This window comes from Suncus etruscus, chromosome 5, assembly GCF_024139225.1.
Source record: "Suncus etruscus isolate mSunEtr1 chromosome 5, mSunEtr1.pri.cur, whole genome shotgun sequence".
NCBI classification, from domain to species: Eukaryota; Metazoa; Chordata; class Mammalia; order Eulipotyphla; family Soricidae; genus Suncus; species Suncus etruscus.
This window is the reverse complement of record NC_064852.1, coordinates 149,265,028-149,283,017: the sequence shown is the minus strand read 5'-3', so window position 1 is coordinate 149,283,017 and position 17,990 is coordinate 149,265,028. Positions and strand designations below refer to the sequence as shown.

Below are 17,990 nucleotides of genomic sequence, written 5' to 3'. Positions count from 1 at the left end.
GGAAATTGAACCAAGGTTAGCCATGTGCAAGGCAAATTCCCTCCCTGCTGTATGTACTATTGCTTGGGCCCTGTTTAAGCAACATTTCTACAAGCAGTATTTTGCCATCAGAAGTATTTAGTACAGTGGCTGAGGAGATAATATAGTGGATGGCCTTGTCCAAGGCTGACCTAGGTTCAATCTCTGGCATCCTATATGGCTCCTTGAGCACTGCCAGGAGCAGTCCCTGAGTGCAGAGACAAAAATAACCCCTGAACCCTGCCAGGTGTAACCCAAACAACAATAGTACTGAGTACATGTGAGTGAATGAATGGAAGCTGCAAAATCAACACGGTTCTACTCAGACAGAACCTGGCATGCAGAGGGCACTTCTGCCCTTGCCTTCCCACCTCTCTTTAGGAGCACTTTGTTTCTCTAAAGGGCTCCATTTGGGGGAAACTGGTCATTTCAGACCCCTAAGTTTGAGCTTTAGACACAGCTGAGCGCACCAGGAAAAGGAGAGACATATCTGGCAGTGGACGGACTTCCCCAAAGATACCAAGTCCACTGTGAGCTTGCGATACACTCCCCAAGACCCTTTCAGAGATTTTGGGGTGGGCAAAAAAGTTCAAAGGATCACAAAGTCGCAGAACAGGAGACTTTGTGTGTAGCTCAATTCTCAGAAACCCTCCACCCCTTGACTTCCCAAATCCTCTGGAACAGGCAGGTGCGTTGGCTCCTGCCAGGGTGGGTTCTTAGTGTGCAGGATCCAGGACCTCTGAAGCACATGAAGGGCGAGCGTGGGGTCCCTTCCTGAGCACCAGGAAAGAAGGTGGAAGGAAAAGATGGAGGAGGGAGGAAGGAAGGAAGGAAGGAAGTATGCAGAGAGGGGAAAGGAAGAAGGATGGAGAGCCAGAGGGGCAGGAGGGAGGACGAAAGGCTAGACGGAGAGAAGGGAAAGATGGGGAGAAAGGAGGCCGGAAGGAAGGAAGGAAGGAAGGAAGGAAGGAAGGAAGGAAGGAAGGAAGGAAGGAAGGAAGGAAGGAAGGAAGGAAGGAAGGAAAGAAGGAAGGAGGGAGGGAGGGAAGGAGGGAGGAAGGAGGGAGGGAAGGAAGGAAGGAGGGAAGGAAGGAAGGAGGGAAGGAAGGAAGGAGGGAGGGAAGGAAGGAGGGAGGGAAGGAAGGAGGGAGGGAAGGAAGGAGGGAAGGAAGGAAGGAGGGAAGGAAGGAAGGAGGGAAGGAAGGAGGGAGGGAAGGAAGGAGGGAAGGAAGGAAGGAGGGGAGGAAGGGAGGGAGGGAGGAAGGGAGGAAGGAGAAGGGAGGGAAGGAAGGAAGAAGGAAGGAAGGAAGGAAGGAAGGAGGGAGGGAGGGAGGGAGGGAAGGAAGGAAGAAAGGAAGGAAGGAGGGAAGGAAGGAAGGAAGGAAGGAGGGAAGGAAGGAAGGAAGGAAGGAGGGAAGGAAGGAAGGAGGGAAGGAAGGAAGGAAGGAGGGAAGGAAGGAAGAAGGGAAGGAGGGAAGGAAGGAAGGAAGGAAGGGAAGGAGGGAGGGAGGGAGGAAGCAAGGAAGGGAGGAAGGAAGGAAGGAAGGAAGGAAGGGAAGGAGGGAGGGAGGGAGGGAGGGAGGGAGGGAGGGAGGGAGGGAGGAAGCAAGGAAGGAAGGAAGGAAGGGAGCGAGGAAAACCTAAAGGGCCAGCCGGTGGATGCGCAGGGCCTGCGCTCGGGGTGCGGACGCGCCGCGGGGCCGAGCCTGGGTGGCGCGGGAGGGGCGCGGGGCCGGGGCCGCGCCGGGCTGAGCCGCGCGCGGGGCCGGCGGGAGGATGGGCTGTGGAGGCAGCCGCGCCGATGCCATCGAACCCCGCTACTACGAGAGCTGGACCCGGGAGACCGAGTCCACTTGGCTCACCTACACCGACTCGGACGCGCTGCCCAGCGCCGCCGCGCCCGACCCGGGCCCCGAGGCGGGCGGCCTGCACGCGGGTGAGTGCTCGGGGACCCAGACCCGGCGGTCTGCAGGCAGGGGGTTCCCGAGAGATCCCCAAGACTTGTGTGCTGTCCCTAGGCCCTAGGGATGGAGGGACCGCGCGAGGCGAAGCCAGCCACCTGGCTAGCAGCCCTGGCATCCAGGGCGCTTTGCTTGGGGTTCCCCTGGGAACGCACCAGCCTGGGTCCCCACCCTCCCCGCCCCAAGTCTGGGTATTCTCACCCCACCCCGGTTTGGTTTACCAAAGAGCGAGGCTTCTTTCACCCAAGCTCTGAATCCTAGTGGCCAGGAACGAAAGGTGTTGCCATCCCCATCATTAGCTGGACACTACTAGGGTTGGCTTTGGACCTGTTGTTTCAGGCTTAAAGGCGACGACGGGTCGGGGTGTCACTCCCCTATACCCCGAAATCTAGCTGCGAGGAGAGGCCGACAAAGTTCCCAGGCCCAGTGGCCCAGGAGAATTTTGTGGGCAAACCTGCTCCTGGCTGTAGGTGGGAGGAGAGAAGCAGACCAGCCAGGGCCTTACCTGGGCTGTCGTCATCCAGCTATTCAAAGGAAGGAATCGCCTCTTTGATGTGGAGGATCTCATCCCTCACCCCTTTCTGTTTGTTGGTGTTTTCCAAGAGGTGAATGGGATAGAGGAAATGAGGTTGGTTTCAAGCGCACAGTAAGTAACAGGAAGGAAGGAAGGAAGGAAGGAAGGAAGGAAGGAAGGAAGGAAGGAAGGAAGGAAGGAAGGAAGGAAGGAAGGAAGGAAGGAAGGAAGGAAGGAAGGAAGGAAGGAAGGAAGGGGTCAATCACCCCCACCTATACCCTTTCCCAAAAGGGAGCACCTCCTTTCATCTTGAGGACAGAGTCTCCATTTCTCAGAGCCCAACTTGGCTCCTTTTCCCTGTGAACCGCCGCCTGGTTGTCTTTGAACCTGGTAATGGTCCCTAGAGAGAAGCCACGCCAGGCAGGCAGACGCCTCTGCTGGTCTGTAATTTTTCCCTGTCCCGTGACAATCCCGGTGATTATGGTATGCTGCCGATGCTTTCGCAAGCGTCTAAATGATGTGTTGCCTGAAGACTGGGTCAGAATGAAAAGCAGACAAAAACCTTCAGAGGAACCCAGACAGGACCAGGTCATGACCTGAGGGTTGCAGCAGGCGCTTTGCCTTTGGAAGCTGCAGGTTCAGTCCCTAGTACCACAGGGTTCCCCTCTGAGCACTCACTACCCCTCCAGGTGGCCCCAGACTATAGCCAGAACCAAAAAAAGGAACTGACACATGTTGAGCCGCTGCTTTCCCCAAGGAAGTTGAGTTCTTAGCAATCAAAAAAGCTGAGCTACACTAGGGAAACTGCATTTCCAAGACTGAGTGTGCGAAGAAACTACAGCCTCAGGGATGGTTGCCTTGGTGACTGGGAGTATATGATGTGTGTGTGTGTGTGTGTGTGTGTGTGTACATATGGATGGGTGTAAGAGACTTATAATGGAGGTGGCTAAATATGCCCATATTCAGTCCTTTCTGATCTATCAGTTCCCTCCACCCTTGGGGTCACCATTAGGAGATAGGCTTTCTGCACGGATGAGAACTGAGAGACTTGTGTTCACTTGTTTTGTCGGTTATGAGTTAACCTGGTCACCCAATGGTCATTTGTGCAAGGACTCACCTCCATTTCTAGGACAGCACCCCCAAATAGACAGAACTCATAGATGGGTAGATGATCATTCCATTTCACTGGAAGTTGCTCAAAGTTTCCAGCCTTAAGAGAGAGGTCAGGGCCAGAGTGATAGTACAGAGAGAGGGGAATTGCTTTGTATTTGGCTGACATCCCATAAGGTTCCCCCAAGCCCACCAGGTGTGATTCCTGAGTGCAGAGCCAGGAGTCACCCCTGAGCACCACCAGATCTGGCCCAACCACACCCTATCCCATGATTACCAATAAAAGCCAGAGGTCATTCTTGCAGGTCACATGGAATCCCCTAGTTGGGAAAGATATTGATTCCTAAGGTGCCATCATCTGGGGACAGGTCTTCTTGACTTAGAAGGTCATTCTAGCAAGCTGCCAGTCTCCTGGGGTTCAGCTCCTTCTGAGGGGTTAGCCAGGCTCCTTATTCTTTTTTTTCTCCCTCTGACTCCCCTGCCCCCCCACCTCCATATATACGAAAGCTCCCCCATGAATTTAGACTCAGCCTCGTAGGAGGGCTCCCAGCAGCCCCAAGTGATGTGATTCGAAGCTTTTTCCTGGTTATATCAATTCCTTCTTGTCTCACACTGTTCCCAAAGGCAACTTATTTGGCTTCTGACCCGTCATCTCCTGCCCCCTCAGTTCCTCTTCTGACACCAAAAACTGCAAAAACCACCAAAAACTGCTTTCATTTTTGGTGGAATTCTAGAGTGGGGAAGGGTATGAGAACATCATCTATCTGGTCAAGCCACACGAGATCCAACTCTCCCTGTACCTGTGGAACGTTCTAGAACTCCACCTTCCTTCCCCTCTGCTCTTCCAGCCTTCAGAGACTCCCTCCTCTTCCTCTTCTCCATGGTGTTCCTGCTGTCCAAACTGTTCCTCCCCTAGATTCCTCAGCTGGCCTTTAGGAAGCCAGAGAACCTTTTAAAAATCTCCCCAAGTTTGCTCTACTGCTTTGCAACATCTGGCAGAGCCTAGGATTCCCTCCTCTATTTGTTTTTTCATTCTTTGTCTCTTTCTCTCTTTCTCTTTCTCTCTCTCCCTCTCTTTCTCCTTATCCCTCCCAAGCACTAGCACTCCTCTGGCTCTGTGCTCAGGAAACCCTAGGAACTTAGTACCTGGTCATACTCTTGACTACCAAACTCTTTGAAGAATGCCTGCAAGTGAATTATTTCAATTTCTCCTGCTCCAGTCTTTGTATTTTTTCCCTCAGAACCACCAAGGATATCTGTTTTACTCTTTCTTACTCTAAAAGCTTTGGGAGTCTCTGGTTTCTCTGCTGGGAGCTCATTCAATATCATTGGCCCACAAATTCAGTGAGAACATTTTTATTTAAAAAGAATCATTATGGGGCCGGAGAGATAGCATGGAGTTAGGGCATTTGCCTTGCATGCAGAAGAATGGTGGTTCGAATCCCGGCATCTCATATGGTTCCCCGAGCCTGCCAGGAGCGATATCTGACCATAGAGCCAGGAGTAACCCCTGAACGCTGCCGAGTGTGACCCAAAAACCACACACACACACACACACACACACACACACACACACACACACACACACACACACACACTTAATAAATAAATAAATAAATAGAATCATTATAACACTGTGATTTACCAAGTTGTTATTAATACCATTGTTTCAGGCACTAAATGTTCCAACACCAGTCCTACCACCAGTGTGACCTTCTCTCTACCAATTGTCTCCAGTTTCCCACCCACCATCTCAGTCTGCCCCCTTGTAGCACAAATTTATTTCATATTGTTTGTAAAACGGAATGATCAAATCTTAGCTTAATAGGAGTCCATTTGTGATTGCCTTCTCTCCCTGGTGTTACTAAAGTCATTGTGTGAGGATTTACTGGGCTGATTGGTGCTAGATGAGCCTTCTGTAGTACCGTTTGGGCTCACTGAGCTTCATGAGCTTTCATGCACCTTCCCCCACACCCCAGATTGGCTGTACTCCAACTGGACTGACAGTACTAGGAATTGTTGAACCTCCTCCTGTAACCAAGAACCAGGCTTCAGTGGACACAAGGACACATGAGGACATCAGATGCTCTGGCTTCAGTGAGTCTTTAATGCCAGTCACATACAGAGGTTCTAGACACCTCACTGGTACATGTACCATCTTTTCAATGTGCCTGGAATGATGTTGTGTTCTACCTCCTTCGCTTTACTTTAAACACAAACACAAAAAAAATTTAAATGACAGCCTTAAACACCCATCTTTTGACTCTAACCACTCCCTCCCCAATTTCTCACTGGTTTCAGTTGAATTTGTCCACTTTGATTCATTGGGATGCCACTGTGAAGGTGTACGCTTAATCCCCTTTTCTCCCACTGGATCTGAGATATGTGGTGGTCAAAGAGTTGACCAGTAGAACAAGCTGGTTTAGGGAAAAAGCAAAGTCATTTTATGGGCAAAGAATACACTAGTCAGGCTGTTACATGGGAGGTCTCCAAGAAGGAAACCCACTTAGCACAGTTCCGGGCAGTCTTGGATCGTGTGTCCGGGATGCTTAGACTGGAAGTTTCTGCTCTTTATGGGCAAGTTACTTCTGGGAGGTGGCCAAGTAGCAGACATAAGCCAGTTCTGAGAAGGTGGTGAGTTGATTGTAACATGTTCTGAACCACTCATGAGAAGGGAAGGAGATGCACTTAAAATAAGGTGAGGGGCTGGGCGGTGGCGCTAAAGGTAAGGTGCCTGCCTTGACTGCGCTAGCCTCGGACGGACCCCGGTTCGATCCCCCGGCGTCCCATATGGTCCCCCAAGCCAGGAGCGACTTCTGAGCGCATAGCCAGGAGTAACCCCTGAGCGTCACCGGGTGTGGCCCAAAAACCAAAAAAAAAAAAAAAAAAACAAAAAAAAAACCAAAAAAAAAATAAGGTGAACAGGGGCCGGAGAGATAGCATGGAAGTAAGGCATTTGCCTTACATGCAGGATGGTGGTTGGAATCCCGGCATCCCATATGGTCCCCCGAGCCTGCCAGGAATGATTTCTGAGTGCAGAGCTAGCAGTAATCCCTGAGCAATGCCGGGTGTGACCCAAAAACCATAAACAAACAAACAAACAAATAAATAAATAAAATAAGGGCAGCATGTCCTGAGAAGAGCCTGGCTAGACTGATTTTAAGAACTGAGCAGCAGAATAGAGCAAGAGCAAGGCCCTGAGTACTCTTGCACTCAGTGATGAGGTGAATGTGGACACTGAACTCTGCATCTTTCCAGGGGCATAAGCCAGCCTTTTCAGCTCCTGGATCAATGATGGGGATCTAGGGATGAAGATAGTTCTTGTGCTCATTCATTGGACATCTGGCACAAGGATAGCTCATTCTTGATGTTGAGAAGTTAGTATAGTACAGGGGAGACAGACCCAGAGTGGGGCAGCCTTCAGCTCACCTTGGAAGGTGCCACAGAGATGCAGGGAACTGTGTTGTCTTCAGAGTAGGAAGGCTGGACCTCAAAGGAGCTCTGTAGAGGCAGCCACAAAATACTTTGAGATCATGGTTGGGGATTCTCTGAGCTCTGGAGTGACCCCTGAAAAGGAAAGGTTCAAGATTCCTTCCTTAGTGAGAACCTCTGGGGAATTCCCCTGGACTGACTTCCAAATAGATTTGCCTTCCTGCTCCTTCCTCACCTCAACTTCTTGCATATACCTGTTAGCACTGTAGTCTGTCCTTCCTTCCTTCCTCCCTCCCTCCCTCCTTCCCTCCTTTCCTTTCTCCCTCCCTCCCTTCCTTTCTTCCTTCCTCCTTCCCTTTTTCTCTCTCCCTCCCTTCTTTCCTTCCCTCCTCCCTTCCTCCCTCCCTTCTTTCCTTACTTCCTTCCCTCCTTCCTCCCTTCCTTCTTCCCTTTCTCGCTCTCTTCTTCCTTCCCTCCCTCCCATTCTTCCTCCCTCCCTTCTTCCTTCCCTCCCTCCCATTCTTCCTCCCTCCCCTCTTTCTTCCCTCCCTCCTTCCTTCTTCCCTCCTTCCCTTCTTCCCTTCCTTCTTTCCTCCCTCCCTCCCTTCCCCTTCCTTCCTTTCCTTTTTCCTTTCCTTTTCTTTCCCTTCCTTCTTCCCTCCTTCCCTTCCTCTCTTCCTTCTTCCCTCCCTCCCTCCCTTCCCCTTCCTTCCTTTCCTTTCCTTTCCTTTCCTTTCCTTTCCTTTCCTTTCCTTTCCTTTCCTTTCCTTACCTTTCCTTTCCTTTCCTTTCCTTTCCTTTCCTTTCCTTTCCTTTCCTTTCCTTTCCTTTCCTTTCCTTTCCTTTCCTTTCCTTTCCTTTCCTTTCCTTTCCTTTCCTTTCCTTTCCTTTCCTTTCCTTTCCTTTCCTTTCCTTTCCTTTCCTTTCCTTTCCTTTCCTTTCCTTTCCTTTCCTTTCCTTTCCTTTCCTTTCCTTTTCTTTCCAGGGGTCACTCCAGAGCTCAGAGAATCCCAGGAATTTAGTGCCTGACCATACTCTTGGCTACCAAACCCTTTGAAGAATACCTGCACTCATTAACGAGACACCATCTCGACAGAATCTGTTTGCTGTGGTCTCACAGGCAGTGCTCATCCCTTAGGGAAAATCAACAGTGAGAAACACAGAAGGAAGTGGGTCAGCATTGGGGTTTTACCTGTGAGACCAGGGTTGAGGTTCCTGGGGTGTCTTCCAGGGGCTTTGAGGGGCCTCTCTTACTATAATATGGGCAGTTGGAGAGATAGCACACTGAAAGGGCACCCGGTTCATCTCCAGCACCCCAGATGGTCCCTTGAACACCACAAGGAGTAAGCCCTGAGCATTAATTGGTATGTCCTGGACCCCTCAAAAATACTCCATCCAAACCATAGACAATAGGAGGAGGCTGAGTCTTTCCCATTAGTTTTGAGGGTCTTTTGTCCCAAATGCAGACAATTCCAAGAGAGGAAAGATAGCAGCAGCATGACCCCATCATGGGGGAGGCTTCAAGCCCCTGAAGTTGGTGACTCACTTGACTCTGAAAGGGGACAGGATCCCCGATCACTTCCTCCATCCAGATGTCTTCTCACACAAGAAAGAGTAAATGCGTGATGCCAGTTTGGTTGTCCAGGAAGTCTCACCACCACCACCATCCCGGCCTAGCACCCAAAACAAAAACAAACTCCAGGGAGGAGAGGAGAATCTATTGTGTGTTTGATGAGAACCAAGGTTGAACACCCTATGTTGGGCTCACCAGGGCCTGATTGCCGAACCTGGGACACACAGAGCTGGGTAGGTTTTTCTGGCTTTTTGACCATATCTGTGTCTGCAAACTTGCATCAAAGGGACCTCTAAATACATAACAGTTTGGTGATGGAGAGTGGTTCTAGATACCTGGGGACCCAGGACACTCTTCCCACCTTATTTTTTGGTCACACCTGAAGAGAGTGTCCACTCGTCAGGCATTGGAGGTCTCCAAGAGGGAGACCCATTTAGCACAGTGTAGGCAGTCTTTGATGGTGTTCAGGGATTACTCAGAAATCACTCCTGGCAGGCTCAGGGGACCATATGAGATGCTGGGATTAAACCATATATAAAGCAAATGCCCTATCAGTTGTGCTATAGCTCCAGTTCACTACTTCCCTTTTTAAAGGGGAAGGGCCACCCCCTTTTAAAGTGGTGCTCAGGTCTTATTTTTGATGGTGCTGGGACTGGAAATGGAAGTAGGATCAATTGTGTCCAAATTCAGTGCCTTTCCCCCTGTGTTATCTCTCCAGGGCCCAGCACCATTTCCTTACACCTGTTCCAAAAGGGCAACTGAGCCCACCGAGCCCATCATACAGTTGGGAACTGATGACTTGCCCACTGGCACCTCAAAAGCTCATAGAAATGGCCTGTGAATGTATGTGTCCATCTTGTGTGACTGACCCCCAATGTTCTAGCAACACGCCTGATCCCCAGAACTGGGATGCTCACCAGATAGCTATTTCCTTGGACAATGGGCTGACGGATCCATGAAGGACCTCAGTGGTCATCTCTTCTCCTGAATGAACATAAGGGGTTCAATTTCCATTCCCCATGGAGACATCCTCGGAGATACAGGGCACAGGATTCAGAGGCAGCTGTGGGAAGCCCAACCCACAGGTCGTAACATTCCAGACCAATAAGGGACACTGGGAAAAGTGGCACTTGGTCTTCAGACCTACTGAACTATGGGAGAATAAATAAGGGTGAGGTCACCATGCTCACTGGAAACCAACATGCCTTTGTTTGACACAGAGCTTTCCTTTAAACTCTCAACTCAAAGTATCCATTCTCATGCTGCAAATATCGTGGGAAGCCTCTCTGGGAAACACGAGATGAACCCCCTAAGTGAATGATACCCCCAGTACTTCACTGAGCAAATAAATTGGCCCCAGTCCATCTGTGACCCCTGGGATCCAAAGAGCCTGGAAAAGCAAGCCACATCCCTGTGCCTGCCTGTGTCATTCTGCCACCATCCCAAAGGTCATGTGGGTGCTTTTTGCTGCCCCTTATTCTTATGTATGCGTTTGTGGGGCCAAAATCAGAATCTATGACAAATATTCTTTGACTATTGGGTCACTTCCCTGTCCCAGAGTCCTCTCTCTGATGCACAAGCAGGTCCGAATGTTAGGCCACAAAGGGGCCAGAGAGATAGCATGGAGGTAAGGTGTTTGCCTTCCATGTAGAACGACGGTGATTCGAATCCCGGCATCTCATAGGGCCCCCCACTTGAGCCTGTCAGGAGCGATTTCTGAGCATAGAGCCAGGAGGAACCCCTGAGCGCTACCAGGTGTGACCCAAAAACAAACAAACGAAAAATAATGTTGGTGCACAGAAACTAGACTGAATTTTGACTCTGGGTTGGTCAGTCCCAGTTCATTTCCATGCTCAGACCCTGTTGCATTGCTTTCTGCTCCCTCTCCTGTTTTCCCTGGGAAGAGAAAGCCATGCTCAGCATCTTGTATTTTTTTCAACTTTGAGTGCTTCCTTTAAATTTTTTAACTGAATCACTGTGTGTGATCATAGTTAAAAAGTTGTTGATAGGGCCTGGAGAGATAGCACAGCGGCGTTTGCCTTGCAAGCAGCCGATCCAGGACCCAAGGTGGTTGGTTCGAATCCCGGTGTCCCATAGGGTCCCCCGTGCCGGCCAGGAGCTATTTCTGAGCAGACAGCCAGGAGTAACCCCTGAGCAACGCCGGGGTGTGGCCCAAAAACAAAACAAAAAACAAAACAAAAACAAAAAAAAGTTGTTGATAGTTGAATTTCCATTATACAATATTTCAACAACTCTAGTGTTCATTTCCCACCACCAGTGTCCCTCCAGCCTGCCTCTATGACAGATACTTTTCTTCTTTCCCATTTTTCCTTTTAGGCTTATCGTTCTCTTAAGTCTTTGTTTTGTTTTATTTTTTGTTTTTTTGTTTTGTTTTTTTTTTTGTTTTTTTTTTTTGGGGGGGCCACACCCAGCGGTGCTCAGGGGTTACTCCTGGCTGTCTGCTCAGAAATAGCTCCTGGCAGGCACGGGGGACCATATGGGACACCAGGATTCGAACCAACCACCTTTGGTGCTGGATTGGCTGCTTGCAAGGCAAACACCGCTGTGCTATCTCTCCGGGCCCCTTGTTTTGTTTTTTACCCCAGTGAGCTATCTCATAATTTCTCATCAACTGTAGTGTGTGTGTGTGTGTGTGTGTGTGTGTGTGTGTGTGTGTGTGTGTGTGTGTGTGTGTGTGACTCCTTAAGAGACAAACCCCATGTAAATAGGTTCTTACATGTACTCTAATAAGGGGGGGATGTTGGTCGTAAGGTGCCTTAGCCAAGCATTTTACAGTGTAAAATGAAAGTGGTTTTTCTCAGTGCTAGCCTGGAAAATGATGAAAAAAGAGCTCAGTGATTTTCTTGGTTTTTTGTTTAGAAAATATAATTTTAAGAGAAAAATAATAGTTTTTGATGGGAATCCTAGACAGAGGATACCTCCCCCCCCACCCCCCCAACTGTTGGAGAGTGTTCCTGACCTGCAGCTTTATTCTAGAAGGCTTGGTCAGATTCAGCGTGGGTTGGGGGATTTCAGTTAGAAAGCTCTCAACTGCCAGTAACAGAAAACTCAATTTAAACTGGTTCAAAGGTAGGGAAATTTGTAGTCTCACATCAACCAGGGCTGAAGTGAGAAATTTGAATTATGTTCTATCCAGCCACTCTTAGCCAAGAGCAAAGTCCTCAGCCTGATAGCAAACTCACCACCACCCATTTTATGACTATTTTGAACAATACCCAGAAGAAAAAGATGGCCATGCCTAATTCTCAGAGAAAGAAGATGATCATCTCTAAAGATACTCAGGGGGAGAAAGTGAATATCCCTGATACCCAGAGGAAGAAGATGATCACCCCCCAATATGATGATCAGAGGGAGAAACTGATAATCCCCAAAGATCCTGATGGGGACAAGATAGTTGTCTCCAACAATGTCCATGGGGAGAAGATGGCCCTCCCCCTCAACACCCAGAGGAGGAAGTTGAATATCCCCAAAGACATTCAGGAAGCAATGGCCTCCCTGTTTTTACTCAGGGAAAGATATGGTCAGCAATATCTTGGGAAAGAAGATGGTTGCCTCCAACAACACCCCTCGGAGAAGGGGGCTACTCCTAAAAAAACCCAGAGGAGGAGAGCAGCTTCTTCCAGCATCCCCCAGTGGGTGCAGATGGCCAACCCCAATGATACACCGAGGAGGAAGAAGGTCGCCATCACCAACAAGGCACAGGGAAAGAAGATGGTCACTCCCAACAATATTCAGGGGAAAGTGGCGTCCCTGATGATACTCAGAGGAGAATGTGGTCAAGATCACCCTGGGGATAAGGCGGTCACTCCCCCCAAAAAACATAGGAAGAAGGTGACCAACTCTGACAAACCCAAAAGGAAAATGGCCATCCCCAAAGATACCTTGGGGGACAAGATGGCCATCACCAGCCATACCCAGGGGGAGAAGATGGTCATGCTCAGAAGTATACAGGGTGAGAAAATGTCCATCCCTAGAAGTACACAGGGGAAGAAGATGGTCATCCCTAGAAATACCTTGGGGGAGATGGTCATCCCCATAAGTGCCCAGGAAGAGAAGATGGTCATCCCCAAAAGTACCCAGGAAGAGAAGATGGTCATCCCAAAAAGTGCCCAGGAAGAGAAGATGGTCATTCCCCAAAGTACCCAGAAAGAGAAGATGGTCATCTCCACCAGTACCCAAGGTGAGAAAATGCCCGCTCCCAGCAATACCCTGGGGGAGAATATGGCCATCCCTAAAAATACTCAGGAAGAGAAGATGGTCATCCCCACCAGTGCCCAGAAGGAAAAGATGGGCACCTCAAGAAGTACCCAAGAAGAGAAAATGGTCATTTCTACCAGTACCCAGAGGAAGAATATGGTCATCTCTAGAAATACTCAGGAAGAGAAGATAACCATTTTTAAAGATACTCAGGAAGAGAAGATGGCCACTCCTAAAAATAGTCAGGAGAAGGAAGTAGCCATTACTAGAAATACTCAGAAGAAGGCGATCATCCCCAGGAAAACCCAAAGGAAGAAACTGACCGTTTCCAACAATATCCTGGGTGAAAAGGTGACCATTCTCAACAATCCCCAGAGGAAGAAGATCACTGTCTCCAGGAAAACCCAAAGAAAGAAGAAGCCATCCCCAACAACTCTCGTGGGAGAAGATGGCCATCTCTACACCACCCGGAGGAAGTAGACGACCATTTCCCAAATCTCCAACAACACCTGTGAGAGAAGTTGACCATCTCCAGTACTGTCTGGTGGAGGAAGATGGCCATGCCCAGGAACACCCACAGGAACAAAATGACCATTCCCAGTAATGTCCACAGAAAGAAGATGGCCATCTCAGCAATGCTCAGAAGAAGATGGCTACCTCTTATAATTCCCATGGGATGAAGAGAGACCAATTCCTTTGAGACTTCCTAGAAGGTCAAGGAAACATTTTCCCAGAGCCCTGTTCGTCTCCTAATAGATTGCTTCTGGGTTTTTATGGCCAACCCATAAAATCATTGGTGATGGGAAGGTGACAGAGTCTTCTGATGGATAGATAGACCTGTGAGCCTGGGAAGGACAGATTCTTGTGTAATATCTGAATTCTGAGAGACAGGTGGGAGTGGAGCTGGTTCCAGTGCTCTCTTATCATCCTTCCTTGAGTCTCTACTCAAAGTTGATAATAAATAAAAATGTATACCCCACATTTGTGGGGTTTTATAACCATGTTGTAAATGAAGATATATCTTCACTCTGTGAAGATGGTAATCCCTACAAATACTCAGGAGGAGAAGGTCATCCCTAGAAATAGGAGGAAAGTGTCTTCCCTAGAAATACTTAGGAGAAGATGACAGCCCTAGAGATACTCAGGAGTATATTTGTCTCTTCTGTGAGTTAGACCATTAGTTATGGTTTAGGTTTTCTACCATGAAGAACCCTTGGATTAATAGTGACATTCTGATGCAGAATAGTAGCTTTTAAAGCATAAAATAATAGTAATGACACAATTGGAAACCATGATGACTCGGTAAATAGTTTAGGAGAAAAAGGAAAAAGACCCCTTGTTCTTTAGCAAGTACATTGCTAGTTTAGGTACAACATGTCCCATTTCCAGGAGATCAAAGACTGTCAAAGAAATATATGGGTGCCTTTATCAGAAAAATATAAGGTCACTTTTAGTAACAAACTATTATTGGGCAGTTCTCATAATGTGTAATGCAACGATTTATACTGGTAAGAAATTGCAGTCTTCAGGCTTGGAGATTTAGTACAGTACACTTAGCATTGCAACCAGCCCAGGTGTGAGTCCTGAAATTAGATAGGACCCTGGTCTCATGCTTTGAGCTCAGAGTTGGGAGTGAGCCCTGAGAAACACAGGCCCCAAACACCAAAATAATCAAAATGTAATGTATGCCATTGATAGTTCTATAAATCACAGTATATCAATAAGAAATAGAAAATAAAATGCATGTTATATATAGTTTTGTATACTTAATATAAAATAATATATTTATCATATCATATAACATCATATATTTAATACATACTAGCACCCAGTGGTGCTCAGCGGTAGCTCCTGGCTTTGTACTTCGGAATTGCTCTTGGTAGTGCACAGGGGAACCATAATGGATGCCAGGTATTGAACCCAAGATGGCTGCACACAAAACAAGCACCCTACTTGAGCCTCCATCATGCTTTTCAGTGAATTTCCTTCTTCATATTTGGAAAGCAGTATTATGTGAAATGGTTTCCAGTCAACCTAAGGGCAAGATCTAAGACACATTAGAGTTTGAAGAGCAGCCTTAATGCTCGCTGACTCCCAACTCTGGTGGATAAACCAGTACCAATTTCCAGCTGGTTCAAGATGTGTCCAAAGCAATGAGGGGATAAGAACCAGAGTTTTAGCCTTTCAGGCATCCTGGCAGTCTTAGCACTACCAAGGCAGAAGAACCAAACCTCTTACTCATTTCCCTATGCTGTTCCCAGCTCTGAGCCAGGTGCATTGGGAATGCTTGATGGCTGTTTAGTGCAAAGCTTTGTTTTAAGTCTATTCTTTATTTATGTAACTTTTTTTTGGCTTTTGGGGCACACTCAGTGTTCAGGGTTTTCTCCTGGCTCTGTGCTTAGGGATCATGGCTGAGTTCAGGGGACCATATGGGTGCTGGGGATCAAATGCAGGTTGGCCTCATGTAAGGTAAATGCCTTACCTACTGTACTCTATCTTTCTCTGGCCTCATACATTTTCCTTTAAAACAAATACAGGGGCTGGAAAGTTAGCACAGTGGTAAGGTGTTTGCCTTGTAGGTAACCGACCCAGGATGAATGGTGGTTCAAATCCTGGCATCCCATATGGTTCCCTGAGCCTGCCAGGAGTAACACCTGAGCACCACTGGGTATAACCCAAAACCAAAAATAAAAATAAAAAACACCCCAAAACCAAAACCAAAAAGAACCCCAAATGTGCACAGTCAGCAAGTACACACCACAGGTTGTTATGTATGCAGAAGACAAGTATCATGTAACTTTCTGCACAGGAGACCATATGTGGCACTTGGGATAGAATATGTAAGCGTGGGATGCATTGCCAGACAAGCCCCTTTTCTCCTGTACTAAGGAGCTTGGATTTCTTTCACAGTTTATTTGGCAAATTAAAAGGCCACAAGACGTTGCCTCCAATATCAGTTGTGAAGAAGAAACCAGCTGCAGTAATTTAACATTGGGGAGATGTGACCTGGAGACAGGACTTGCACGAAGTTAGCCTGGGTTCAGTCCTTACATTGCATCTGATCTCTTGATCTTGAATGCCAGGAAACTGTTTCTGGGATTCTTCTCTGTGGTATGGTTCCTGTGGACAGTGGCGCAGAGGGCACACTGACCCCTAAAGGGCACTTGAGCTGGGGCTTGGGTGGAGAAGGCTGGGCTCAGCCACAGGAATCCTGGAAGTTAGCATAACCCATCTACACCCTGACCTTCCCTCACCCTGATGCATACAGGGGCACCCTGAGTCTGTCTTCTGCCACCCTTCCTTTCTACTCTGTTTTGTGGCTGAGCAGTGGAAGGTTGGAGACACCTCAGATCACAACAGCCTTACTCCCAAATCCTGCCCTGAGACCCTAAAATCTTTTAGAATGCCAATAATGAGCCAATAAGAGCATCGAAGGAAAAGGGGTGTTGGTGATCACAGCCAGCAGTGTTCCAAGGCAACCTTTGGTTACAGCTGACGCTATGCTCCTGGTGGGGCTCTGGAGATCATATGCGGTGCTGGTCATCCAACCAGAGTTAGCGGCACGCATGCAAGGCAAGCTCTCTACCTGCTATCTCTTCCACCCAAGAAACTGTGACATCAAATTAAATCATGTAAACATGTATGTGCTAATGTGGGGTGTCTCATTTCTCAGTTTTCCTTTGGGCATGAGGAGGGCCTGTTGTTTATTATTGCCATCATTACGGAAAGTCTTCCGTAGGGGAAAACATTTTTAAATTTGACAAGTGTTCGTTCAGCATTTATTTTGCACTCCACATTGTGCTAGGCAGCACATGTACAACATGACGAGATAGAGATCCCTGCCATCCTACTTGAATTCTGTTAGTCATAATCATTGAAAACAAACAAAGGGCCCGGAGAGATAGCACAGCGGCGTTTGGGTTGGTCAGTCCCAGTTCATTTCCATGCTCAGACCCTGTTGCATTGCTTTCTGCTCCCTCTCCTGTTTTCCCTGGGAAGAGAAAGCCATGCTCAGTATCTTGTATTTTTTTCAACTTTGAGTGCTTCCTTTAAATTTTTTAACTGAATCACTGTGTGTGATCATAGTTAAAAAGTTGTTGATAGGGCCTGGAGAGATAGCACAGCAGCGTTTGCCTTGCAAGCAGCCGATCCAGGACCCAAGGTGGTTGGTTCGAATCCCTGTGTCCCATAGGGTCCCCCGTGCCTGCCAGGAGCTATTTCTGAGCAGACAGCCAGGAGTAACCCCTGAGCACCGCCGGGTGTGGCCCAAAAACCAAAAAAAAAAAAAAAAAAACCAACCAAAAAAAAACAAACAAACAAAAACATCACAGAAGGGATGAAGAGAAAATTCAGGGGTTAAGTGCTTGCCTTGCATGTAGCCAAACCAAGATATATCCCCAGCACCATGTATGGTCCCCCTGAGCTCCACTAGAAGTGACCCCTGAGCATAGAGCCACAAGTCAGCCCTGGGCACTGCTGGTGTGTCCTAAACCCTCTACCTCCTCCTCAGAAATTGGTGCTTTTCCAGCCATTGGGAGGAGGATGGTGGTTCTGGCTGGTGGACGGGCAAAACTGGGTTGGTGGATATGACCTACCACCTTCTGTCCCCACATTTGCTCACTTGTGGGTACAGGCAGTGTGTATGTGTGTGGCTGGGGGTGAAGGCTATGATCTCAAGGACTATAGGGGTCAACTTAAAATAGAGGCAAGCCATCAACAGACTGACTTATCCATGCTGGGGAGCCTAGAGCAGTGTGTGGCAGGCAACAGGCCCTGGCATGCCAGCTGAGGCAAGCTACCTGGTGGAGAGAACAGAGTTGTACCCCCTCTCTCAGTGACCTAGAGCTGACCCCAGGGCAGGCTCATCCTGCTTTCTCCCAGTGACTTGCTCTCAGATTCCATCTTTCATTGCAGTCGGTTCACCTACAGTCTTACTTACTAAAAATATTGTCTTGGTTTCACACACTGGGCAGTGCTTAGGGACAAATCCCAAAGCAGTTGCTCAAGGGTTGTCCCATGGGTCCTGGGACAGGGGCAGGGGCGGGGACTCAAATCCTGGACTCCTACTGTAAAGTTTCTGCTCGTGATGTTGTCTCTCCAGCTCCCAAATAGGATTTTTAACTGTTGGTGGGCCCTGATGGCTGCAAAGGTCATTTAATTCCAT

The 17,990-nt window shown here is 48.3% G+C and overlaps 1 protein-coding gene across 1 annotated transcript in view; it reads left to right on the top strand.

Moving 5' to 3' along the window:
• The first annotated feature begins 1,730 nt into the window (after positions 1-1,730).
• Positions 1,731-17,990, top strand: part of BAALC (BAALC binder of MAP3K1 and KLF4) — a 34,203-nt gene continuing 17,943 nt past the window's right edge. The window contains exon 1 of the mRNA XM_049773940.1: positions 1,731-1,954. Within this exon, the coding sequence (XP_049629897.1) occupies positions 1,795-1,954 (160 nt within the window). The 5' untranslated portion in view covers positions 1,731-1,794. The remainder of the gene's footprint in view (positions 1,955-17,990) is intronic.